Source organism: Felis catus, chromosome C2, assembly GCF_018350175.1.
Source record: "Felis catus isolate Fca126 chromosome C2, F.catus_Fca126_mat1.0, whole genome shotgun sequence".
NCBI classification, from domain to species: Eukaryota; Metazoa; Chordata; class Mammalia; order Carnivora; family Felidae; genus Felis; species Felis catus.
Window position 1 is genome coordinate 133,393,020 of NC_058376.1, and position 27,963 is coordinate 133,420,982.

At 42.5% G+C, this 27,963-nt stretch overlaps 1 protein-coding gene across 4 annotated transcripts in view; it reads right to left on the bottom strand.

Moving 5' to 3' along the window:
• Positions 1-27,963, bottom strand: part of RFTN1 (raftlin, lipid raft linker 1) — a 207,836-nt gene that overhangs the window by 129,223 nt on the left and 50,650 nt on the right. The window contains exon 1 of one of the 4 annotated variants that reach the window (XM_045037652.1): positions 22,355-22,493. The exons of the other annotated variants lie outside the window; for them this stretch is intronic. Within the exon in view, the coding sequence (XP_044893587.1) occupies positions 22,355-22,397 (43 nt within the window). The 5' untranslated portion in view covers positions 22,398-22,493. Of the gene's footprint in view, positions 1-22,354; positions 22,494-27,963 lie in introns of those variants that run through there. 4 annotated transcript variants of the gene reach the window in all.

Genomic DNA, 27,963 nt, shown 5'->3' on the forward strand with positions numbered 1-27,963 from the left:
GTTTATTCAAGACTTCTTTGGGGTCCTTCAGGCACGTATTAAAGTTTTCTTCACATAGATATTTCACACTTAACAAGTTTATTTCTACTAATATTGCTATTGGAATAATAGAATTTTTTTCTTTTTACTTCTATGCTATCCATTGTGGGCAAGAATGTTGGGGAAACAGGCATGCTCATCATGGTTGATCGGGTAAACTTTTTTGAAGGGGAATATGATGCTTGCCTTCCAACCTAAAAGTACACACACCCTTTGTCCAACAACCCCACTACTGGATACTGCATCTACGGCTGGACTCCTAGATGTTTTTCAGGCTTTATGGACAAAGATACTACAGATATGTTCACATAGCAAAAACGTGGAACCAAGTAGTTCTTCATTGGCGAGCTGGCTAAATAAACACTGGGACACCCAGTGATGAATCCTATGGGCTATTTAACAAGATTAAGGTAAATCTGTTATGTGCTGATGGCAATGTGTCCGAGATAAATTATTAAGTTAAGAGGCAAGGGGTCAAGTGTTTATCCTATGCTAGTCTTGTAGAAAAATAGAGAGAGAATCTTTTTTAGAATAAAATTTTTTTTCTGAAAGAAATCACAAAAATATGAATATTGGAGAAAAGGGCTGGAGAATAGAGGGAAGGATGGAAAGGTGGCTTTTACTTTCTTTTGTACTTGCAGTAGGCACTGTTACCATCCATCAGGGTCATTGGGTGGAGGGTTGATAAGACATTGAAAATTTTCTGATTTATATGTAAAAACATTATCTGAAAGTTCTTTATGTATTTTTAAAAATAATGTGTTATTTTAAAACACAATCTTAAAAACAAATCTAGGGGTCCTTAAGAGCACTACTTAACATCAGCCACCGTAGCTCTCATTTCCATACATCATGCAAGAAATTTACAGGAAAAAAAAAATCTATAGCAATGATTCACTCTAAAGCAGTGCCCAGCATCCTGGAGAAACCTTCATTAATAACAGTGACAAAGCGAAGATTGGCCAGGAAAGCAGAAAAGTATGACATCTTTTCCCTTGAACGGTACATTCTGGACATGCTGCTCGACCAAAGATCTGAAGACAAGTCTGGTAAAGAACGCTGAGCCCCTCCGAACTCCGCGCACAGAAATCTGAATTCCACGCACAGAAATCTGTCAAGCAACTTCTTAGACCCAGGCAAGGAGACCCCCACCGTGGATCCCTGCTCTAAAGTGTGCTCCTTGACCCACCAGCAGCAGCACGGAGGAGCACATTAGAAATGGAGACTTTGGGGCCCCACCTCAGACCTGCTGAATCAGAGTCTGAGGGATCTGTACTTTCCCAAGCCCTCCAAGAGACTCTGAGGCTGAGAGCTACTGTCCAGAGGGTTCCTTTGGCCCTCCTCCAACCACTCTCCTCTCCTCTCTGAGGGCAAGGAAACAGTGGACCTAGGGACACGTACCCACCTGTCATCCATAGCCCAACTTCCCACAGCCAAGACCCTGGAATTCTCTGCCCTTAGAGCCCAGGGCCCACTTTGGGGGATTGGACAGGCTTCTCCAATCTGCAGCAAGGGTGGATGGTGCCCCAATGTGTGCATCCGCAAGCCCAAGGGAGGGCAGGGAGACACCCCCACAGCCGCAAAATTTAGGGGGCACCAAAAACTCAGTAAGAAAGATCAATAAAAATTTAATGCAATATGTTACAAAGTGAAAATTCATGCAAGAAGTCTACAACAAACAAAATATCCAAAATTTTAATAAATACAGGATCAGTATTATTGATTTTTTCTTTTGCCTCAAGCTCCAATATGGCTTAGCACCACACTGTTACTGATCTTGTCTTTTTAAAAAATGTTGCCTCGGGGCGCCTGGGTGGCGCAGTCGGTTAAGCGTCCGACTTCAGCCAGGTCACGATCTCGCAGTCCGTGAGTTCGAGCCCCGCGTCAGGCTCTGGGCTGATGGCTCGGAGCCTGGAGCCTGTTTCCAATTCTGTGTCTCCCTCTCTCTCTGCCCCTCCCCCGTTCATGCTCTGTCTCTCTCTGTCCCAAAAATAAATAAACGTTGAAAAAAATTAAAAAAAAAAAATAAAAATAAAAATAAAAAATGTTGCCTCTCGGGGCGCCTGGGTGGCTCAGTCGGTTAAGCGTCTGACCTCAGCTCAGGTCATGAACTCGCAGTTCGTGAGTTTGAGCCTCACATCGGGCTCTGTGCTGACAGTCAGAGCCTGGAGCCTGCTTCAGATTCTGTGTCTCCCTCTCTCCCTGCTCCTCCCCCACTCGCACTCTGTCTGTCTCTCTCTCTCTCAAAAATAAATAAACATTAAACAAATTTTTTTAAATAAAAATGTTGCCTCCCTCGCCTCACCCTAGTGCTGGCTCAGGCCCAACATGTCTTGCACTTTTTCTCCCGGGCCCTGCAAATGACAGGAGCAGGTCTGTTATGTAGGGTGTCAAGGGAACAGGGGCAGGTTTCTTCTGCTATCAAGAGATTACAAAGCAACCGAACTGAACGAGCATAACCGTGTGTGGCACAGAGGCCTGTGGTTTCGTCTGCAAAACGTAATGGACTTTTGGTAGGAGGGCAGGCCTTTTGGGGTGGGTAACTTCACGACAGCGATCAAACCCCAAAATGCTAGGCAGCACTAAGCTCCCCTCCTCTCTGATAAGAGTGTGTAGGAAGAGCATCTGTGAGTCAACCAGTATGAGACCCTCCCACTCAGCCAGTCTCCACAGTGTGGTGTTTTGTGAACGCGCCAAGTATTTCAAGCTCTTACTGCTGTAATAAAATAAGCCTTTGCTAAGATTCTGATAATTTATGTATTTGTTCCCCCTTACGCATCACGCTCTAATAAAAAGAAATAAAAGCAGTCCGTACGTTTGGAAAATTTGGGATTCTAGCTACATTCCTCCTTGGCGATAATCCTGGGCATGTGAACACACGGTCTCCTTGTTTAAAAAATGGAGATAATGACATCGTACAGCGGTTGTAAGAATCAAACGGGATGATGTGTGTGTAACGGATAAAGCTCCAAAGTATCATTCTCAGTGGTGCTGGCAGTGGTGGGTGGGGAGTTGGTCAGGCATATAGATCAACTGAGGCTGGTGATGACAGTACAGTGCTGGGCCACTAAATTGTTTCCCATTTCCACCCACACCCCTTACCCTCCAGGCTTGCAAATCAGTGCACTCAAAACATTGGGCGATCAACCACTTTATAGTTAAATGCTTCCTGAATAAAACATAGTATCTTTAAAATTTTTATCTTAAAATCTAAAGATGTATCTCTTGTCAAAACTCAGCAATTTTATGGCTTTAATTTTTGGTATGCATGCTGTCAAAGTAAGTTTAGCTTCATGGTTAAAAAACAAATAAAAATTAATCTCAACAATCTCATCGCAATAAAATAAAACCAGGCTCTTATTGTAAATATGATTAAAGGCCTTAATTTCTTGTTTCTGTTTGAACCTTAACCTTCAGAAAAACCCTAGTTCTTATAAACTGACCAATGCCCCACTATTATTACTAGAAAAATAAAGAAAGGAATGACTTTTCTGTGTGGATGGACATACCAATTGTAGCCTCTTGGTCTCTTTCTCACCCCACCCACCCGGATAACCTCTCCATTATTTTTGTTTTGTGAGATTTGCCTGACTTCGTTTACAAATTATGTAACCTTGGACAAGTCATCTAACTCCCACCCCATCTCCTGGGTCTGTTGTTTATAAAATGAAGACCCTGGAGAGGCAATTCTGAAAGGAACTTCCAGCATTAAAATGCAATGATTTCATTATTTCAGTTTGAAGAGTAACGTACCAGTTCCTAATTAAAAGGTGATACTGGATAATATAATAAATGTCCGCAGTGCAAACCGAAAGAGTTCCCCTAACCTAGAGCCAAAATGGGAATACGGAATACCCACACATGCGAGTGGGTGGAGAGATGGATAGAGAGGCAAGAAAATAATCTGTTGCCACTATGACCAAATAAAAATCACTGCTGTCTTTGAGGGTCCCAGTCTTCTGCCCATCCCAGGGATGAGAAAGGATTCTGCCTGTTCTGACTGTCCCTGAGAGACATTCAGTAGCATTCCAGGGAAGAGATGCCTGCACAGTCATAGGAGAGAAAAGGGGTATTCTAAGAAGTATGTCTGGAGACAATGGGTTCCCTCTTTCCTAGTGGAGAGCTATAAAGAAAACGGTATCCGTTACCTGAAGTTACTTTGACTTCCTGGGCTTTTATGAGGCCACTCCAGGACTGAACCCATAAGCCACCTCATCATAAATTGAAATTTCTAATTATAATCCTTCATATTCTGAAGATGAGGGGCACTGATGATGCTTTCTTGGCCAATGTTACTCCAGTCTGAGGAAATGCCACTGTTAGGGCCCAATGTCCATCTGAAGATCATACTTTCCTCTCTCTCCACTTTCCAATCTGTCAAGTTCCAAAGTCTTTTTTATCTACTGTGGTCAGTCTGCAAACCTGAGGACCAGGCTGGACGCCCCGGTGCTCCCACTCAGGGAGCCGTGTCTTCATCCCACACAAGGACTTGGATGCCACTGCTGTACAAAGCCCAGTTCTCCAGCTGGCTTCTCCCACTAGCCTGGGTGGGGGCTGGCTCTTATCTCGTGACCTGGTAGAGGGCCTGGGGCAGATCGCAAGGCCAGGGCCCAGATGGCAAAACAAACAAGAGACACAGCCATGGGAGGAACAATGGATACCGAAGCCCCCTCTCACCCAGAGGGCAGTATCATGCCTTTCAGCCTGCTTATTGCCAATGGGAATGTGGGCCCAATGGTGCCAAAACTTCTCATTCTTACCTTCAAGAACTCAGAAATCTTGGTCTTCATAGAAACTCTCCTAATCTTTAGATTTGGCAAGTAATTCTCATTTTATTTCCAAGTCCATATGGCCCAAAGCCAAGGCATGGTAGGTTGCAGACTGGATGGGGCATTTGATAAATGTAGGGGGATAGATGCCCCCTACTCCTTCCTATCCCTGATCATAGCGTTGTCAAGGCACGCTGTAAGCCTCGGTCACATACTGAAGAGCTTGTGATTCCGTTCATTCCCACATCATCACTATTTGTATCAGTTTTCGAGGATACACCTGCAGGTATTTGACACAGCCCTCTATTTCCCAATTCTTCTCTCCTCTACACGGATGTAAAGATGAACAAAATGTTTAGAACTATATAATTTTTGGGGAACTATATAATTACATTTTGAATTCCTTGGAAATATTTTTTTTTTCCTCACTCAATTACCAATAACAGGCTTTTGATTAAAAAAAATATATCAAAATATAGAAAGCACTGCCGGAAAGGTATTTTGGGTGGCATGAGAGCCCAAGGTCTTTTAGAATAAGTGTTCTGTTTTCCTTTCAGAAAATAACTCCATATAAATAAATAAACCATTATTCCAGGACTTAAAAAAAAAAAAAAAAAAGGGAATGAAAACGGGGGAGGGGGGGACCTAATCCACAAAACCACACATTTCTTAACACTCCTGGGATGAAGGAGATTTTGTTTTTGCTATGACTATGTTTTGTTTAGCAAAAACATTCCGCAGCCCCACTTATTCCCCGGACACGAAGCCCTGCAGACATCTGCAGGAGAGCCAAAGGGACGGCTTTGCTCCTTCAAACTTTATTGCTGGGAAAGTGCCAGGTTCCAAGGCAAGAACAAAACCACTGGCATACGGCAAGCCGCCACTCATTTCTCTCCTCTGTACGGCAGGCAACGGCACGCTGAACTGCAACAGCTTCTATTATTTTGCTCAGCAATCATCTGTGACTTTAACCTAATTATTCAAAGTCCAACTCTGCTTTTCTAATTACATCTGCTAATGGATCTGTCAATACCAGAGAGCGAAACACAAGAGGACCGACACCATCTCCCCCGGGTAATTTCCCTCACAGGTAAAGCTGATAATGACACTGTTCAACCAAATCTCTCCCTCTTTTTTTTTTTTTTTTTAAAGTTCCTTGAAGGCCGTTATTTCTATAACATCAGTCTGCCTGGGCTTTGCAGTAGATCCAATTTAGCGAAACACTAAAATCAATCATTTTTCAAATGTGGGTTTTTTTTTTTTATTGTATAGGTAAAGAATAGGAATTCAATTTTTTAAAATAATGTGTGCAGCCCGAAGGCTTCTATCTGTGTCATTTCTAAATCTGAAGAATAAGTTACAACTATCGTTTTCAGGCTTTCCAAATTCAGATTTCTGTCATTGTCTTATCACATAAATTCATGTTTCTGAAACTTAAGAAAAAAAAATAAAACATAGCCAGGCTCAGGAGACCACACTACTAAAACACTGTTTCTTCTTTCTTTTTTTTAATTGAGGTGAAATTCACATAACATAAAATCAACCATTCTAAAGTGAATAATTCAGTGACGTTTGGTACGTTCGCAATGTTGTGCAACCATCACCTCTGCTTCTAAAACATTCTCCTCACCCCAAAAGGGAACCCCATACCCGGTAAGCAGTTCCCTATTCCCCTCTCTGGCAACCACCAATCAGCTTTCATAAAACACAGCTCTTAACACCTTACCTAAATCATGGATAAAGTCAAGGGGAAAATCTCAGTACGACTAAAAGCACTTTTTAAAGCTTATTTAAACCTAGGATTCTACAGGCCAATCATGGAGGAGTTGGCCAAGCAACAAAGGCCTCATCAAATGAGTTCTTAAGTGCATGCCACCAGACCACAAATGACTGTGAAGCATCAGACTGTCAGACTGCTGTGACCACAGGGGTGTGTGCGTGTGTGTCTGTGTGTATGTGTGAGGGGGTGTGTGAAGGGAAGGGTGGAGGGAGAGGGGGAGATCAAGTTGTTATTGGCTTGCTTGTCATTTCAAAGGATCACACGCAGTCACTGGATTACACACATGCAACATCACACTGTAAAAAATTCAGTGTCTAGGACTTTGTAAGGAGAGTGCTGAATAATTCCCATTGACCGTACCCATTAATCAAACCCAAAAGACGGCGTTCCCGCTCATCTCACTGGTCCATTTTGTCAGAGAAGACACAGGCTAAGATTCATCAAGAAAGCTTTTCCAGAAACACCAGGCCTCAAGCTGCTTGGACTTCGCAGTGGGGTATTCAAATATTAAAAGCAACCGGCTAGAAACTGAAGTTGGAGTATTAATAAAATATATCACACGCTTAAAAATACTTTTTATGGTGAAGGGGAGAAGCAAAGGATCACCGAGTCTTCAGAATTTCTATTCAAACTGGTCCATGCCAAATCCAAGGAGAGCTTAGCATGAGGCGGAAGGGAAGCTACTTGTCAATATTTTATGCCATTTTCCTAATTGAGCACGATATCCTGAGAGCTGACGCTCCGGGTAGTTCTCTTTGATTCTGAGAGTACAATAAACTGATTGCATCCAAGACCAGCCACTAATGAATATGTACAAACAATATGGAAATGAAACTGTTTAGAATGTAAATGGGACCCTATATGGATTTCTATGATAAAGTCTGAAGACTCTGTATAAAAGTAATCAGTACTGAAAATACAACGCCACTGTGGCCAAGTTCTCAGAGTAGGCACAGCAGAAAAATAATGCATCTTTGCAAGGAGCTGTGGGGACTCTCAGTTTCAACTAAGAAGCGTGATTGCTCTCGTACTTTCTCATTCAGGTGTGCTGAAAGCCAAGAGGCTAAAGCAAAGGGGCACCTTAAATGGGTAGCACACTGAGCCGGCAAACACATTCTGACTCTGGCTCGTCACCCCACACACGGTCTCGCCCATCCAGCTCGTGGGGCAGTCCCATTAGAGCCAGGCGGTCAGTCAGCTCTTTCGGAACAAGAAGGGACATGGTGCTTTTTTCAAGTCTGAAACAGCCGAGGGCCATTTTAATTCCTTCCCTAGGTGCACATGATGAAATCCATCAAGAGCAGAATGGCTGAATGAATACACTATGGCTCATCCAATACTATAGACTATTAAGTAGCAATTTTAAAAACGAGTTGGATCCATACCTCTGACCTGGAGGAAAAATCAAGGGTTGATATGACAATGAAAGCAAAGGAAGTATATAAAAATTCCACTTTGCGGAGATGGCCAAATAATGACAGGACAAAGTCTGTGGTTATACACAAGGAGTGACGGGGAATCTTAACCCCAGGCAGAACAAAATGGAAAAAAAAGAAATTTCCCAAAAAGTATGGTGCCCCGAGGGTACGTGCACACTTCAGTTTGGCATTTATGCAGAGCACAAGGGAATACTACTCTTTCTGTTTACCTTGAGTTATTATCACAAGGATCTCAACTCTGTAATAGAGTTTCACACTGGTATATCAATAAACTCTTTACTTAGGAGAATTTTTTAAAATTTCTGAATATAGTAATATAAACAATATATAAAACAATGCACTCTGGAAACTGTTGGAAAGCACAAAAATGCCCCATGTGCAGGAATAGTTTCAAGATCTTATGGCAAGAATAAATTCTATCCTCTGTGGGCTTTGTACAACTCCTACCCACAAAGGAAATCAACTTGTTGGTTCAAAGGCACTACCCCCAGACACACGAGCAAATTCAACTCAGTAGACTCTCCTTGTCCTCGCTGTAGCGGAGACATACCATATGTTCGGTGGCACAGTCACAAAGACATTCGTAAGACTTACAAAAAGCTCCATGTATTGGAAATGTATTTTAATAAATAATATGCATATGACATCACGAAAGATTCAACAAAACTCAAATGAGAATGGGGTCAGACAGTTCTCTTACTCTAAAAAAGGCTTCCACACCTGCATTTTCAGCTTTGCATGAACAATTACTGTGTTCATGCGCAAACTCCCAAATTGGTGCATGGAAATAGAAAATTGTACACACAAGTTGAGCAGCCCCGGGCTCCGCTAACCAATTTGCATGCAAAATTGTCATCAGCACTCTCTGGTTTATTTTTTGCCTATGGAAGAGATGGGGGTCTATGATGCCTCAGGAGGCCAATTTTAAGAGGCATTTTGGTTCCCACTATAAAAATGGAGTCCCAAATAGTATCTGAGGTCTATTGCACGCATGTGTGTCCCTCCAGCTGCCTTCTCACAGATTCCAGTGGAGGAAGAGAAAAGCTGGAGGGTGAGATCAAGTAGAATAGTTACAGGAGAGTAAATGGCCAAGGAAGGTTCTTCAGAATAATAAAACAGAAAAGAAATGTAAGGGGGGGGGGAGTTTTTATTTACATCCAGAAACATGTCATCTATCAACAACAGTCGGCACAAGAAGGGAAAGATGGATTTTAACCAGGAAGGAGAAAAGATTTTCCTGACTTGCCGGTGAGAATTTATGGAAATGGACCACCAGGAAGTGTGGCCTTTGGGGTTGCCAAAGAGGGTGCGATAGGCATCTATTTGTTTAGAAGGCATCTTCAGGTTTTCACTAACATTTCCTCCCACCCCCCTCTCCCTCCTGTCTTTCTTCCCTTCACACATCACTGCTGAGCACCTGAAATGTGGTTAGTGTGAACAGAGATGTGCTTTAAGTGTAAAACACACACAATTCCAAAGACTTCACATGAAAAAAAGAATGTAAAATATCTCGATACAAATCTGGTATTGATTACATGTTGAGATGATAATATTTTGAATATACTGAGTTAAATAAAACATACTGAAATTAATTTACCTACTAATTACTAATGAATTTACCTATTTTAATTTTTTCATTTGAAATTTTTACTGGAAAACTTTAAATTACATCCAGGGCCCACATTATATTTCTATGGGGCAGGTCTGTTCTAGAATCTTTTGTTTTAAATTAGACTCTTTTTTTTTTTTCAGTCCAAAAAGCATGCTCCCTTCTCCACCTTCATTAAGGTGTCAGTTTCATTCATTACTAAGCATCCTTTAGCTCCAATTATGAGTAAGGTCACTTCTTTTCCCAAAATAAGCCTGTAACACCAAGGAGTGGGGGGAAAGCTGCAACAGTATGTATAGTGTGGGATCAAATGGGTAATCTTCCTTCACGTATACTAAATTTTTTTTCACTAGCTGTCACTATTCCAAGTTGGAGGAAGAAAGCAAAACTTGGTACTGCCTTCCTGTTTGATGTTTTGGTCCCTGAGACCCTTAAATCCCTGCTCTTCGAGAATCTCTAGTAACACAGTCACACTTCCAAAGTGTTTACCTCTCTGGAGCAAGTGGGTTCTCAACATTTTTCTGTTCTTACTCCGTCAGCAGAGCGCACGCCCTCCTGAGTCACACCTTTTACCCCATGCAGGAACTCTCAAGCAGGGAATCACTGCTCTGGCCAAACTGGAAATAAGTGACAGAGGCCCCCAGCCAGCCGGCATCCCGGCTAAGATGATTCGGATCAGAAATCTCAATAGACAGTGGACCCTCAGGTCTGTTTTGCTGAGTCCCTGGCAGTGCTTTGTACTGGACTTTCTGGATGATTTATGTTACATTCCGGAGATGCAAATTCTCCCTCATACCCCTAATAAACTCATTTGTGTGGTCTTAGTGTTTGGACTTAACAGAGCTGTCTCCCTTCCTGTGCTTCCTTGCCTGGTTTCACTGGGGGTAGGATGGGCGGCTTCGTGATATTCAGAATTCTCACATGTCCCAAGAAGTATTATTATTTGTTATAACTGCAGTGTAGTTTGTCTTACTTCTAAACGATGCAGATCCTATTAGGCAAATAGAAAACAGAAATCTAGAATTGAATTATAGGGTAGAAAGCTGGTGATGTATCAAATCTGGCTAAGGCAGAAAGATGGATGGTGTGGGGGCCAAGGTTCACTCTCTGGAGCCAAATTACTTGGGTTTATTTTCTATTCGATTATTATTTTTTAAATTGAAGTATAGTTGACACACCATGTTATATCAGTTTCAGGTGTACAACCCAGTGATTTGACAACTCTAGGCATTATGCTGTGCTCACCACAAAATGCAGCCATCATCTGTCACCATACTGCTATTACAATAGTATCGACTGCATTCCTTGTGCTGTGCCTTTTATCCCCATGCCTTACTCATTCCATAACGGGAAGCCTGTGTCTCCCTCTCCCCTTTACCCATTTTGCCCATCGCCCCACCTTTATTTAAACTCTCAGTTGAAACTCTCAGTGCCACCCCTTAATAGCTTTATGACTTTAGGTGAGCCTTAAGCCCTGATGGGCCTCAGTTTTGGCTATATCATACAAAAGTGATGTTAACCACGTCGGCCGGCATGAGGATTAAGTGAGATAATGCAGACAGCGCAGTAGAACTGGACCTGGAACCTTTAACTCTTTTGTATATGGGAACCACTAAGATCATTATTGTCAATATTATAATAACCCTAATCATCTCCCAACTTGTCACCGAGCATGACAGGTCTTCATGTCTGCAAGTGGATCCTTATGTCTGAAACCATTCCAGCTGTACATCAATATTCTTTAGTTTTCACATATGACTTTAATTTCTCAGCCTAAGCCACAGACCCACATTTTTTTTTCCCTGCAACCCTCTTTTAAATGCTGGTTTAAACTTCTATTTCTTTCTTTTTTTTTTTTAATTTTTGTTTTTTAATGTTTATTCATTTCCTGAGAGAGAGAGAGAGAGAGAGAGAGAGAGAGAGAGATAGCATGCAAGCAGGGGCGGGGCAGAGAGAGAGAGGGAGACACAGAATCCAAAGCAGGCTCCAGGCTCTGAGCTGTCAGCACAGAGCCCGACATGGGGCTTGAACCCACAAGCTGTGAGATCATGACCTGAGCCGAAGTCAGATGCTCAACCAACTGAGCCACCCAGGCGCCCCTAACTTCTACTGATTTCTTAATGTGAACCCCAGATGGGTCTGGAACATCAGGACTCACAAAAGAAAGTGAGGCGAAAAGCATGTTGAGGGGTTCCTACCTCTGTGATTTGCACCAGACGCTACCACAGACTTCCGTGGTATTGCAGAATGAGGAAGGGGGAAGGGCCCACAGCTGCGATGGGACTGGAAAGTCTAGGGAGCCAGTTCTAGAAAACGGCACCATCCGTAAAAGTAACGAGGAACCAGAGGAAGGACAGCAGGAGGTCCCAGTGAGATACATAAACCACATTCCAAAAAGAGCAAGAGAATAAAAGAGAGGATCGAGAAAAGAGGTGGAACCATGGTGAGAACACATTTAGAGCCTTTAACACACAGCGCACCAGGAAAAGGCGGATGACAGACGAGGGGATGGCCAAGAGGAAGGCATCCAGCGGGAGATGGGACAGGAATATGTCACCACTGCCCTGACCACTCTCCATGTCTGTCTTGAATCCATCCCAAATTTGTGAAGTTAAATGTGCAAAGAGAAAATATTTCTTGAAGGAGGCATAAAGCCAGGGGTAATTCTAGTCCTGTACTTCCCTTCCTCACCCACACGTCCTAAATTCCTCTACTATCCGCCACCGGCAAGGACTCCTACCCTAAATTCTCCTCCCACTTCAGGCCTGCTCTGCCAGCAGCAGCTCCACTTGGAAGCATTTCAGGCGTAACATTTAAAGTGAAAAAAACAAAAAAAAAACACAAAAAAAACCATTTTATTTTAAAGCCCAGAAGTTGTCCTCAGCTACCACAGAGAAAGGGGAGGCTGCACAGATAGTGTCTGTCCACCCCCGATCACACGCGGGTGGCGGCCTCAGGGAGGGTTGGGTGAGAGCTGGAAATGGAAAGTGAGAAATGTAACTGGAAGCAGGTTGCGGGGGTCAGCGGCCACCTGACAGCTTCTCTGCCTGTTCTTCCCCCACTGTCCTCCTCTTCCCATGTAGTGTTCTAGACTTCAAATACTGCCTTTGAATTGCTTTTCTGAGAATCATGGTTTCAGAGGGTTTTACAACTGAAAGAGCCCTTAAAGACGAGATGAGAGAAGTATTACAGAAGTACTAATGATGATAGCGACAGCTCACTTCCCCTGAACATAAGCTCTACATAAGACATTGTTTTATGCGTGTTACACACTTCCTCATTTAATCCTCGAACCACCTCTCTATAAGCTCCTTTTCAAGGATGAGGAAAACTCTCGATCAGAGAGGTTGAGTACTTTCCCGAGGTTGCCCAGCCAGTAAGTGGTGAACCCAAGACACAAATCCAATCATTCAGAACCTATGCCCTTAACTAGGAAGTCTTCCTAATTACCTAAACTAGTGCATTCGTTTTCATCGATTGTAAAGTGATGTCCACAGGAATTAAACAATTGTCTACAGGCATATAGTTAGCGGCAGAATCAGGACTATAAAAGACCCCTGGACTCTCAATCCAGTGCTCTTTTACCATGCCACAAAACTATAATGAGTGCGGGAGGATTAGAACAAAATAACTCCTCAAAACCAAAACACGCTCTCTGTTTCTGTACAACTCCGTGCCCCCCTGGCAGTCCTTCCTAAGATCAGTCAACTCCTTGGATCAGTGTTTTCCTTGAAATGATTACACGTAGGTAAATGAAGCCTTTCTTCAAAATGTAATGTTTATTTCTTCCATAAATTTCATAGTGTATTTTCTTGATTGGAAAAAAAAAATACAGCCATGAGTGTGTACAGCATGTTTACTGCCACAGAAGTCTATAATGGGAAAACCAGAGAAATAAAGATAGCTACGCAGTGATTATAAATAACCATCGTAAATCAGACTCGCTTAATTTCAGGGTATGACATGAGAAAATAAACAAAGCAAATGTTTAAAAGCAAATCCAATTTTCAAATTTAAATGTTAATAGTGATATTCAAAGACACCGATAAAGTGGGGGCCAATGTATTTCAGTTGGACAAATGCAAATAACTTGTTATCAGCCTTCTCCACATCACTGGACTTCCTGCCCACAGTGCAGAGGTGGGGGACAGAGGACAAAAGTCAAAGCCAGATTAAAACGGTGTCGTGGCAGACCTCTACAATACCTGGTGTGCATTTCCCCTAGTTGGGGGGGGGGGGCGTGGGGTGCCGCCATAACAAAGCTTCCTCGTTCACCTCTGTTCTCCTAGTGGTAATCATTTTTAATGCTTTTCTAGAATCCCATGTTCGCACATCTCACAGGCACAAGATTTGATAGGAATTGCCTGACTGCCCTACAACTGTCTTACCAATCCATGGAGTGAGACCATGCCTATTTCCCCAGAGTACCAATCTGGTTGGTGAAAAATGACACTGTTGCTTTATTCTAAGTTTCTATAATTAGTAATAAGGTGAGAATATTTTTATACATGATACGTACAAATGTAATTATTTATTTCTTACTCTTCAGCCGAGATCCCATTTGCCCATTTTTCCATAACGCAGCTTATCTTTTTTCTTACTGATCTATATACAATTTTCTATTAGATGGGTATGAGTCTTTAGTCTGTTACGTGCATTGCGATTTTGTTTTTCTTTCACTGCAGTAGTGGCCCCTTATCTGCGGGGGATACTTTCCAAAACCCCCAGTGGATGTGTGAAACCATGGAGAGTACCAAACCCTAGCTATACTATGTTTTTCCTGTACATACATACCTATGAAGAAGTTTAATTTATAAATTCAGCACAATAAGAGAGTCACAACAATACCTACTAATAAAATAGAACAATTATAACAATCTACTATAGTAAAAGTTGTATGCATGTGGTCTCTCTCTCAAAATATCTTATCATACTGTATCTGCCCTTCTCCTTCCTGTGATGATGGGAGATGATAAAGTGGCTTCATGATGAGATGGGGTGAGATGCATGGCACAGGCACTGCTATGTAATGTTAGGCTGCCACTGACCTTCTAACGATACATCAAGAAGAAGGATCATCTGCTTCTGGATTGCAGGTGACTTTGAGCAAACCATGGATAAGGAGGACTACTGTCCATTAAAGTTGTAAAGCTGTATATTTGTCAACACTTCCCAAATTTTTAAGGCCTTTGGGTTCCATGGCATATTTAGAAAGGAGTGCACTTTACATTTACATTGATCTTTACATTGAAAACCCTTTCAAAAAAAATTTTTTAAAAGAAAAAAATGGAAAGAAAAAAAGAGAAAACTTCTATAATTAAAAATGGTATCAGTGACTCCTAAGATAAGCAGATGCTCTGAACTATGTTTCCAACTATGATGGCAGGCCTCTAGAACAGTCCTGGTGAGCTGGTTGTACATGTGTGCTGAGGTCCAGGAACACAATATTTGTCTGAGCAGGGCCAAGAGCCCCATAAGAGAATGAACTAAATATCCAGGACACCCTTCCTCTGAGGCTACTGAGATATCTTACTTTTCCCCCCATTCTATTCTAATTTAGATTAAATTTAGGTTATGTTCATGCCTAATATATTGCTTCCTTTTTTTTTTTTTAATGCTTATTTATTTTTGAGAGAGAAAGAGGGAGACACAGAATCCGAAGCAGGCTCCAGGCTCCAAGCTGTGAGCACAGAGCCCGATGTGGGGCTCAAATTCATCAACTGTGAGATCATGACCTGAGTCGAAGTTGGACGCCCAACTGACTGAGCCACCCAGGCATACCTAATATATTATTTCTTGACAATTCAGAAACCATACTGTTGGGAATTTAGAGCTTGAAGGGACACTCATTTTATGAGATGGGGAACTGAAGCTTCTCCCCTGCTGGACCCACACTATTTGGGTACTGCTGGAGAGAATCACAATACAGAGGCACACAGTCTCCAACATCAGCAGGGCCAGCACTGTGTAACCTCTGTGACCCCCTCTCCTAACTAGCCCAGGAGGAATTACAAGCCTGAACCACATCTCATCCATTCCATGACACCACCACCATTTCCTTCCAGATAATTCCATGTGCCCAACTCTCCTAAGTAAGTCTCTATCTCCTGAGCTCCAGACCCACATCTGCAGCTGGTTCAGAAAAATCTCCATCTGCAAATCCCACAGGCAATTGGAACTCAACATGTTTGGAACAAAAGCCTGCCATCTTTCCAACACTTGCCCCGCCTCCTGCATTTCGTCATGGCCCATAGCATCACATCCAAGAGCGGCCAAACTCAAACCTTGGGCAACAACAGATACCTCCCTCTCCCTCATTCTTCTCTACATCCAACTGGCTGCTGCATCTTGTCAAGTCTCTTCCTTGGGACTCTCCTTTCTAAGCCTCCTTCCTTTCCATGGCCACCCTCTCAGCCTCCTATGGCTTCCTGATTACCATGCCTGCCTCCCAGCTACACACAGTCTACACCAACAGCCCAGTGGTCTGGCTAAAACACAAGGCTCGCACACCTTCCCCCTTCCAAAAACCCAGGGCCCGTCATCTGGCTCCGTGGTTCTCACAGGGGATGGTATTGGCTCAGGAAACATTTTGGAAATTCGAAGGGGACACTATTAGTTACTACTGTGACTGGGAGGTCACTACCGCCGGTGAAGGCCGGGCAAGCAAGACACCTACAAGGCACAGAGCAGCCCGCAAAGAATTGTCCTGATTCCTACACAATTTTTGAAAATCCAACATGACATGCTTTGTAGGTGGAAAGACTGTCTATAATTATCTGAGCCTAGAATTTCAATTTGCTTCTGATATGAATGAAAATAATATTGCTGGAATGTACTCATGTAATCAAGAGATCAACTGCCAGAAAACGATTTCTCAATACTGTTGCTGAGCACATCTGTATCAGGGCCGCCTGGGGGTAGGGTAGAGCAGGTCTGCTTAAAATGGATATCCCCAGGCTATGTCCCAGATCTACAAAATCAGATCTGCAGGGGAACAACCAGGGCCGTTTACTTCTTTTGCTCATTCAAGTTTGAGGTGGATTGTGAGAGAGGCTGTTGGGAGCCATGTTCTGAAAAAGACTGTTAGGCTGAGGGTGAGCTCACCACGAAATAGTTCCCAACTGATTAGTAATGCCTGCATGGCAGCAGGAACGGAGGAATACTGGGTCCTGACCTCTCCTTCTTCCCCTCCTGCTCCTTCCCTGTCTGCTTAGAAAATCTCTACTCATGGGGAGCCTGGTGGCTCAGTCAGTTAAGCACCTGACTCTCGATTTTGGTTCAGGTCATGATCTCAGGGTTGTGAGACTGAACCCCACATTGGGCTCATCGTGGAGCCTGCTTGGGATTCTTTGTCTCTCTCTCTCGCTTTCTCTCTCTCTCTCAAAAATAAATAAATAAACATTAAAAAAAAAGAAAAGAAAAGAAAAGAGAAGAAAAGAAAAGAAAAGAAAAGAAAGTCCCTACTCATCCTCCACAACGCTTTCTAGAAGAGGCCTGCCGAAGGCCTCCCTCCATATCTGAAGGCACCATCTAGCACTCTCCTTAATGTAACAGTTTACTGGTGCGTCTCTCCTGGGCAGGCAGGGACTTCGTCTTGCTTGTTTTGTTCTCCTCACAACTGGCCTCCTCTTTGCCTGGCTAATTATCAGAATTCAATAACTACTTCACAAATGAATAAATGATTAAAGAAAAAAAAGGACAGAGTAACTACACAGTTACTGGGAAGGACAAGACCGCAAAACCGTCTCTTCCTCTACACCTTGTAGTTCCCATCAGGATCCCTGGCTCCTCTGAAGATGAAGAAGACTGGCAGCCAGCAAAGCCTCCCACTCTAGCCCCAGACTTTGTCTGCACCCCGTGACGGGAGCCTCCAGGCCATCAAGCCTTCCCGTGCACGTACTTGGGCACCGGGGATTAGCGAACAGCTGCAGAAACAGCCGCACGGAACCATCCCAGTTTGCTTAGGTGGTGTGCATTTGTGAGAAAAGCTTGCTCTGTGGTGATTCTCTTTAACTACCACTCGGAGGACGGATGTTATTTTTAGGGGCTGGGGGACACCAAAGAGGCTTATTTGGCGAATGAACGCAATTTGTCCGCCTGAGCTTTGCGTGTGTATGTTAAAATCCTCACATCACACTCCTAGCCTGCAGTTCTCAAATCCACTGAGAAGAGGCTCCATAAACAGGTTGGGAGCAGGGGAACAAAAACCCCAGGATGACAAGCGTGCAAATTAACCCTGGAACCAGATGAAGAACCAGTGTTGACAGACAGAAAGCAATGAAGCTGGCCGTATGTAAGGATTAGGGAAATTCTGAATAAGAGAACATTCTGCAACAAAAGTTTTATTAGCAGAAGACATTAACACCAGTCATTTATGGTCCCCAAAGCCCAGTATATTATCATCAGGGAAGGAGGTATCCGCTGTGTTCAAAGGGCCAGAGGCACTGAAAATTCAGGACCCAGAGATGTACACTCCTCTGAGCTCACTCCTCCAGCTCTCAGATAATCAACTAATAGAGACAAAATAATCTAATCATGAAGTAATAAATGCACATGGCAAAAACACAACGGATATACTACTCAACAGAATTATACATCAGCTGTTCTGTCAAGATGATAATGAAACATCAGACAATCTGTGAGAATAACATGCCAAGGAGGAGAAATACAAATTGGGCTCCTCCATTCCTCATGGAAATTAGAAGATTCTAAACTAATCAATTAGCTCAACATCCCCCACTACCTCCACCCCATCTCTGCATTATCATTGCTCTTCATGAAATTTCCTGGGAATCCACTTACTATTCTGTGATCGCAGATATCAAATGAAAATCAAGTTCTCTGCTGAACACAAGAGAAACTTTACATTGTAATGGAAGATGAACTGATTAAGGGCACTTAATCTTTGAACAGCTAATTCTTAAAACCTCGAAGCAGAGTGGGTGAAATGACAGGAAGGAGAAATGCAGCTTAGTTTTGATCACACAGAAAAAATGGATTCTGGCACTCAGCGGGCTGCCTTATTAACAAGTACAGTAGCTGGGGCTGTCCTTTCTCAAATAATGCTCAGCAAGTTAGAATGAAGACCCAATCTTTGGAGAACCAAGGTAGAAATAATACCTTTTCTTTCAGGAAATAAGTGGCTCAGGGCTTTGGGAGTACCCTAAAAGATGCAAGGTAGCTCAAAAAGAAGAATGGTTTATCTTTCTAAGGCAAATTTCATCTTACCCAACTTCTTGCACATTGGAAAGGGATTACAAACTCAGGTGTATTTGGGATACAGTTATTATTAAAAAAAAAAACAACAACCAGTAAACACCATCTATTGAACAAACTCAGAAAAAAGGGTCTCAGAATGGCTTTTCACGGAAGAAATTGTTGAGGACTCCCTAAGAGGTTTGTTTATGTGGGTTATATCTATTGATATTTATTTTATTGGAAAACTTAAAACTAAGACATTTTTATTTTATTATTTTCTTAATGTTTATTTATTTTTTGAGAGAGAGAGAAAGAGACAGAATGAATGAGCAGAGAAGGGGCAGAGAGAGAGGGAAACACAGAATCTGAAGCAGGCTCCAGGCTCTGAGCTGTCAGCACAGAGCCCGACGCGGGGCTCGAACTCACGGACCGCGAAATCATGACCTGAGCCGAAGCTGGAGGCTTAGCCGAACGAGCTACCCCAGGCGCCCCCAAACTAAGACATTTTTAAAACCAGTATATCCAAGCACACATAATTAGCGATACATCATACATCACGTAGCCTCTGGAAAACCCCATTGTGCGCTTATGAGAGAATAAGACTGAAAAAAAGCAAAAAAAAAAAAAAAAAAAAAATCTTAATATTACTTTGAAAAGAGTTTTGCCCTTAGGAGCTCCCCGGGGTCCACAGACCACACTCTGAGAACTGCCAGAGTCATGTCTGGCTGACACAGAGATGTCGACTGTTTCAAGCACCACTTCCCTCATAAAAACAAAACACTCTATGTGTATTATGAGTCAATAAAAAGTTTACAAATTGGCAGATGCCAGCTCTATAAGAACTTTGACAAGTACGTGTGAAACTTTCTGGGAGAATGACAGGAAAACTAGCTCTTTAATCTTTTACAGTTCACCACATTTGTTTTATGGTCTCCACTAGTACACATGACTTACTGCTTCTACCCAGGGTTATGCCATGTCTCCACCAAGGGACGGGCCTGTCTGGTTCAACTCAGTCCGTTCAACAAACACTGTGTGCAGGTCAGCCACTCCCTCCCAGGGGCAGTGTACCTTCGTGGTTAGGAAAGCAGATGTGGAGGGAGACTCCCTGGGCTCAGACCCTGGCTTTGGCCACTTGCTGAAAGACATCGGGTGAGTCATTTAAATCTCTTCGTGCCTCTGTTTCCCCAAGCATAAAAAAGGACAATAGGGGCGCCTGGGTGGCTCAGTCAGTCAGGTCATGATCTCAGAGTTCGTGGGTTCAAGCCCCAGGCTGGGCTCTGTGCTGACAGCTCAGAGCCTGAAGCCTGCTTTGGATTCTCTGTCTCCCCTGTCTCTCTGCCCCTCTCCACCTGTTCTCTCCCTCCTCCCTCTCTCTCTCTAAACAAAATAAACTTAAAAATAAATAAATAATTTTTTTTAAAAAAGGGGGGGACAATAACTGTATTTGCCTGGTAGAATCTTTATAGAAGCCGAAAGAGTTAGATGCCTAAGACAGAGTAAATGCCCAATAAATACCAGTTATTATTACACCTTCTTTTATAATACACAAGGTGCCTCAGAAGTCTCAGGGCAGTTTTAAGCTCAAAGTTCAGAAGTAGAAGCTTTATAAACTTACACACACACACACACAAAAAAAAGCCCAGAAAAATAAAAATGTCACCCATTATTTAATTCTGTGAATTTAAAATAAGATTTTACTTTTTTGTTTCAGTCCTTCTGATTGAAAATGGTAAACGCTGCCTGAAACAAAAATTAAACTACTAATTTCATGGTGGGTTGAAATGTGCAGAATAAGATGAACACATAAATAATTCTTACAAAAAGAAGTTTTTTATCATTAAAACTTAATTCATTGGGCATTTTTTGAGCGCCTACCATGTACCAGGCTTGTACTAGGTGCCAGGAAGGGAAAAAAAGCAGCCTGACAAGGTGCCTGGCCAACAGGGGCTTACACGGCCTAGTGGAGGCAGGAGCCATGGAAATAGATCGATACAGCATGCATTCTACTGTATTAATTAATACAGCATCCTGCTGAATTATTCAAGTCCAGTCATGTTACGGTGCCGGGGCCTCAGGTCCTTAGCCCAGGCTAGGGCACAGGGAAGGAAGAAAGTACTGTCCTTGCTGACATTTGGAAATCATTTTCCCTACCAGTGAAGTGAATTTTTCCTTTCGCTTGTCATTGATTCTGTTCACCCACAAGAAGCCCATCTATCAGCTTTCCTATTGCACCAGCTCTTCAATACAGATCTTTATTGAGCTTTTCCGTCTTTGTAAATCGTAAATTGTCCTTTCAACATCCATAATGACAAGCATTTCGACCCATACATTCTATTTACATATCATAGTAACAGCCTCTTATTTAGATGTCAGATTCCAGTAACTAAAAACTCAGATGCATACACAACAAACTAAAAGCACAAAGACGCCAAAATAATTCTCAAAACCACAGCTAATTTCCATAAACTTTAGTTTCCTTTGGAGAGTGTCTAAGGCCAGAGTTACTCTTATTTTATACAAAGGTATAGTGAGTTTGTTCACGTTTTTTTAAAGCACATTGGAAATACAAAAATCTGATGAAACACTGAAAATATAATGCTCAGTTTCATAAATTCTCTAACGTTACCAACCAGGACTTCTACCAAATGAAGTAAGTCTTCACGAACCAGAAAAGTCTAAGAAATGTCCACAAAGTATTTCAGCCATCTAAACTCTTACAGGAAGAGCCTTATTCTTATGAAAGACTGATTTCATTTTCCCATATGTCAAAAGAGTGAAAATTAAAAATCAAACTTAAATCTATACTCAGAATTCTCCTAAAAATTTTCTTAAAAACTCTAGTCCATGCCCAGAATTCCCTTGCCTGAGTAGCTATCCATTACTTCTATAATGACTTTGTTAGACAAAGGACGAAGAGTGAGCACATTACCATAGGAATGTTGGCCATTGTTTGTTTAAATGCTGGAGAAAAGTAAGCTCTAAGATTTATAGCTAATAGGTTTTGAAAGAGGTTTAACTTTTTTTTGTTGTTACTGCAACTTTTAGTTGTTTGTCAAACAAAGAAACAAATTCAATGTGATTCTTTTCTTCTCAGATAACCAAAGCCAAGATATTTTTGAGAATGTGAACTTTCCAAATGATTGGTTCATTTCAATACTGTATGTGGACATGGCTTTGGTCTGAATGTTTATTAGTTTTAGAGATGATCCGGGTATCACACATGAAATATTATACACAACCAGATAATGCAGTATGTAATACATACGTTGCGGAGAAAGTAAATTATGTGGATTCTTCTGGCCCTGCAAAACACCAAAATCGTCTCGATTTCTCTTTTTCCAATGTGATTTTTATCTAATGAGTGTTGTTTTGATATCCGTACATTTACTGGAGGCTGGGAGGATAAGTTGCATGCAGCTTTTTTTTTTTTTTAACCATATTTGGTTTTCATTTGAGGAACAAATTCCTCTTCATTTTTTCTTCCCCCAAGGCCCATTAAGTTTGTAAATCAACTCACAGCCCAGAGGGAAGACTTCAGGAGGCACAGGTGGACACTTCATCTGAATTTGCTGAGCCCACTTTTGTCTGAACAGCCCTCATCCTCTCTGGATCACATCTGGGCAAGCGACGTGAGGCAGGAAATAGAATAATCGGATCAGTGATGTCAACCACCAACACCACTGGCCAAGATCAAAACCTCACATTTCAATCAGAGGTTGGGTGGGGATTACATTTTTTTTAACTGAAATTTTCTTCCCAGTTTTCTCCTTTTTTGGCTTCGGTGAAAGTATCATATCAAAGGCCTGTTACACAAATAACAAATGTGAAAGACGTATGAGCAGACCATCTCTTAAGCCTCCTTTTCCAAGCCAAAATGCAGGAGGTACAGTCTAAAGCCAGAAAGAATATTTAAAATCAGGAGGTTTCAGAACATCTGAGACATGTGGCCTCTGCAGCTGTGACCCTGGTCCACTCCCTCCCACCCACTCACCCCAGAATTTCTTATCCTTTGTAAGGCAGCCCCTACTCTAGAATAGCCAGACTTCTCAGACAAAATGCCAGACAAAGCAGGCTTGGCCCCACTATAAATTGGAGAAGTCTAAGAACACACTAGTCAGTCATTTGGAAAGGGATCTGAAAAGGCCCATGGAGGCCTTTCAGGCAGCCCGGTACAGCGACAACACAGGCCAGTGCAAGCATACCTTGGATCGAGTCAAATGTCTCTAATCCAATGGCAAAACCACAACATAGATCCCATCAGGCAACGTTTAGGCAGAAGCTGATGAACTGAACCCAGTTTTCCTTTGACCATTTTTGATGAGGATTAGGCTCTGCCATGATAACTTACTTGGGTGATTTCAATATAGACATTACAGTAAGGTTCAATGAAAAAAACCCTCTTATAATAAGGAGAGACCATCTCCTCAAATAGACTCTAAGGTGATACCTTTGACACACACATTTCTGTAAATCTCTCGCATGAATTATCACAAATAAACAAACCTTAAAATACTCCCTATATTCCCATTTTTAATTAAAAATGTATACACCATACACACACAGAAATAAATACACACACATATATGTATGCATTTTTCACCAGGCAACCCAAGCTACGTACTGGGGTTTGTCTGTAATAATCTAATACACTGTAACCCAATGGCCAGGCTGCAGACAATAGCAGGTGCTTCAAGAGAAAGAATAGAGAGAACGCTTTCAACCAATTATAGAATTACACAATGTGACCATGTTTACATTATAGAAGGGAGGCAGACCCAATTACCTAGCTACTTCAAATTAATAACCCCATTTACCTCAATTATCTGGCAGGCAGGCTCTAAATAATCTGAGCAATTACCTCAATTCACTCAGATGGTATAGACTTGGCCTGCGAGTCCAGAATAATTTTTTCTTCCAGAACACCTCCACCATCAGCAAATATCAAAATGCACAACAGCAAATTCACATCGGCTTCTTCTTCTGTGAGCATAATAAGCAAATTCTCTCCATTGTCTGCCACATTAAAATTTGTATACTCTAAATAACACAGGTTTGAAGTGTTTTTGTTTTTTTCTGACAAAATCTCAGAGGACCATACGATTTTAGAGCTAGAAAGTACCCAGTCTAAAAGCCATTTACTGGAAGCAGTCTAACTGAAAACCCAGCTACTGACTCAGAGCAGTTACGTGAAGGAGCTCCAAAGCCCAAATGGTTGGGTTCAAATTTTGGCTCTCCCAATTCATAGCTGCCAGGTGACCTTGGTAAGTATTCATTTCTCTGAGCCTGAGAGTTTTCATCTGTACAAAGATAGTAATGATGGCTCCTACCTTATATACTTGGTATAAAACTAAATGAGATAATGCATGAAATGTACTTTGCAAGTTCTTGGCATGCACTATCATTCTTAAGCACTTAATATTATTACTGCTAGAATATCACTGTGTTTAATGAGCTCAAAAAGATATGTCCCCCTTCTAATCCCCAGGACCTGCGTATAGTACCTTATATGGTGAGATGTGATTAAGTTACGATCCTGAGAAAAGGAGTTTATCTAAGTGGACCCTAAATGCAATCACATATGTCTTTATGAGAGAGACGCAGAGGGAGTTTGGAGACAGACACACAGAACATAGCACAGACACACAGAGCAGAAGCAATGTGAAGACAGAGCACAGGGAGCTGCAGTTCCAAACCAAGCAATGCTGATAACTGCCAGAAACTGAAGAGGGAAGACACAGGTCTCCCCCTAGAGACTCCAGAGGGAGTGTGGCCCCGTCCCCTTGATTTCAGACTCCTGGCCTCTGGAACTGTGAGAGAATACATTTCTGCTGCTTTAAGATACCATGTTCAGGGGCGTTTGTTACAGCAGCCCTAGTAACTAATATCCCACCCAAACAGATATGGCTCTTGTCTGACCTTAAAACTGTGTCTTGATAATGTTAACAATGACCATGACTAGGTAAGGGTGCCCAGAAGTGGGAAATGGCCAAGGGCTGGTGTTAGGGATTGTGCTTGACAAAAACAGAGAAGCAGGAAAACTCGGGAGAAAAAAAATAAACAGGTTTGGTTGGAGGACAGGGTTTAGGGAAACAAACGCGTTAAGCCTGAGGCTGGAGGTTCATCCTGTAAATGGGTCTCATCCACCAGTAATAGTAATCCAAAATGTCAGTGGATTGAGGGGCGCCTGTGTGACTCAGTCGGTTAAGCGTCCGACTTCAGCTCAGGTCACGATCTTGTGGTCTGTGAGTTTGAGCCCCACATCGGGCTCTGTGCTGACAGCTCAGAGCCTGGAGCCTGTTTCAGATTCTGTGTCTCCCTTCCTTTCTCCTCCCCCACTCATGCTCTCTCTCTTCTCAAAAATAAATAAACGTTAAAAAAAATTTTCTTATAAAAAATAAAATGTCAGTGAATCCTTAGTTTTTGGTTTTGTTTTTATTTATTTATTTATTTTGAGAGAGAGAGACAGCAAGCGACCAGGGGAGGAGCAGAGAGAGGGAGACAGAATCCCAAGCAGGCTCGGCAGCATCAGCACAGATGAGCACACGGGGCTCAACTCAACTCTTGAACCGTGAGATCATGACCTGAACCGAGATCAAGAGTCAGACACTTAACCGACTGAGCTACCCGGGCACCCCTAAATCACCTGTTTTTAAACGACATCCTTAGCCATTCAGCACCTTATGTTTTTTTCTTTGTATTTTCACATCTTCTTGAATCTGTGGGTAGCTAGCTCTTGTAAGTTTGGGGAAAATTCATAGCCATCTTCTCTTCAAATACTGCTTCTGTCCCATCCTCTCCCTGTCGCCTTCTGAGAATCCAATTATACGTATAGTAGACCTTTCATGGTATCCTACTTCCCTTATGTTCTATTTTGTATGTTCCACTTTTCCTTCTCTGTGCTTCAGTTTGGAAAATTCCCATTAACCTTCCTTCCATTCACTCTTCTTTGTCCTCTTCTATGTAGGCTCTTTCCACTGAGTTCTTATTTCAGGTATTTCCCCACTAGTAGAATGCCCACTTGAGTCTTTGTAGATTCCAATTCTCTGTTGAAATTTTCTATCTTTTCACCTATTTTCCCCATTCAAAAATTTTCTCGAACATATGAGTCACAGTTATTAAAATTGTTTTTGCTAAATCTAACTGGCAAATTCTGGATCGCCTGTGAGTCTTTTTACATTTTCTGTTTCTCTCTTGTTTTTCTGGGTGGCATTTCCAAAAAATTGGCATTCCCAATAATTTTTTAGTGATACTAGACACCACTAAAACTATAAAACAACTGAAGAGACTTCTTTTTTTTTTTTTTTTAATTTTCTTTTCAACGTTTTATTTTATTTTTGGGACAGAGAGAGACAGAGCATGAACGGGGGAGGAGCAGAGAGAGAGGGAGACACAGAATCAGAAACAGGCTCCAGGCTCTGAGCCATCAGCCCAGAGCCCGACGCGGGGCTCGAACTCACGGACCGAGAGATCGGGACCTGGCTGAAGTCGGACGCTTAACTGACTGCGCCACCCAGGCGCCCCAAGAGACTTCTGATGAAGTTGCCTTCCTCAGGAGATGGCTCTCTCTTCTGTTGGCAGATGGAGCTGGGGTGGAGGAGGAGGTTGAACACCTGAGCCAATGAGGGACGGGAACGGCACCGAACTTTCCCCGGTTTGCTCCTGTTCCCAGGACGTGGCCCACCAAGGCTTTCAACTGAGAGCCTGGTATGTTCACTCTCCCAACTTCCCAAAGGAGGTTTTGAATGCTTTTCTTTATCTTCTTAGCACCATGACTGCTCAATGTCCCTTCTGCCATTCAGAAGCTTTCTTTTCATACTATTTTATTTTATGTTATTTAAATACTTTTTTTAAACTTTATTTTGAGAAAAATAGAGAGAGAGCGCATGGGGGAGGGGCAGGGAGGAGAGAGGAGAGAGAGAGGAAATCAAGAGTGGGACACTTAACCGACTGAACCACCCAGGTGCCCCTATTTTATTTGAGAGAGAGAGAGCACACACACGAGCAGGGGAGGGGCAGGGAGGGAGAGAAAGAATGTCAGGCAGGCTCCACACTCAATGCAGAGCCCAACATAGGGCTCAATCATATGACCCTGAGATCATGACTTGCGCCAAAATCAAGAGTCAGAGGCTCAACTGACTGGGCCATCCAGGTGCCCCTAGAGACTTTCAGATTAGCCTTCCAACCTCCTAGTTCATGCAACTTCAGAATTCAGCAACCATCTTGAGGGGAAAACTTAGCTGACTTCCCAATTTTGTCTCTCCAGTCCCATCCGAGGAGACCAGCAAAAGCTCTGCCAGTTTTCCTTTCCCAGAGCAGCAATGCTCCAGCCAGGCAAAGCCTGGATTTCCAGTCCCTTGCCAGCACTTGGCACCAGAAATGCCCCCAGGGATACAGTAGCTACAGGTCTGTCTGCTCATCTCCTCCTCATCTCCCCTTCCTGACATCTCAGCACTCCCCACCCAGTCCTCATTGTTTCAATGCCTCTCAGGTGCTTTTAAACAGAACATTGTGTGTATGTCGTGTGTGTGTGTGTGTGTGTGTGTGTGTGTGTGTGTGCGCACGCGCACGCATATTTTACATGGCTTTGCTTTTCTTGTTCTTCTTGGGATCACCAGGATGCTTCAAACTACTCAATCTTACCTAGAAGCAGAAATCTCTCCTTTGTATTTTTCAAAGTGCTTTCACTACAGTATTTAATTTCCCCCTTATAAACCCATGGGGAAGAAAAACAGGGAAGTATTTATTACTCCAATTTTTTAGACAAGGCTTGGCCAACTAGGGCCTGCAAGCCAAGTCCAGTCTCTTGCCTGTTCTGGTGAATTTTTATTGGATCGCAGCCACACCCATTCACTTACATATTGTCTGGAACTGCTTTTGCATGACAATGGCAGAGGTGAGTAGCTGTGAGACCACAGTGCCCCCAAACCCCAAAATATCTACTATCTTTCCCTTTACAGAAAAAATTTGCCAGCCCCTGTTTTATACAGAGGAAGCTGAGGCTTGCACACTTTCAGTGACCTGCAAGTTAACTTGAGACAGAAGACTGCATCAAAGTTTTCCTGATGTTTACCCTAGCCACCTTGCTACTCTTCTGCTAATTTGCTCCCCATCACAAGATTTATTATA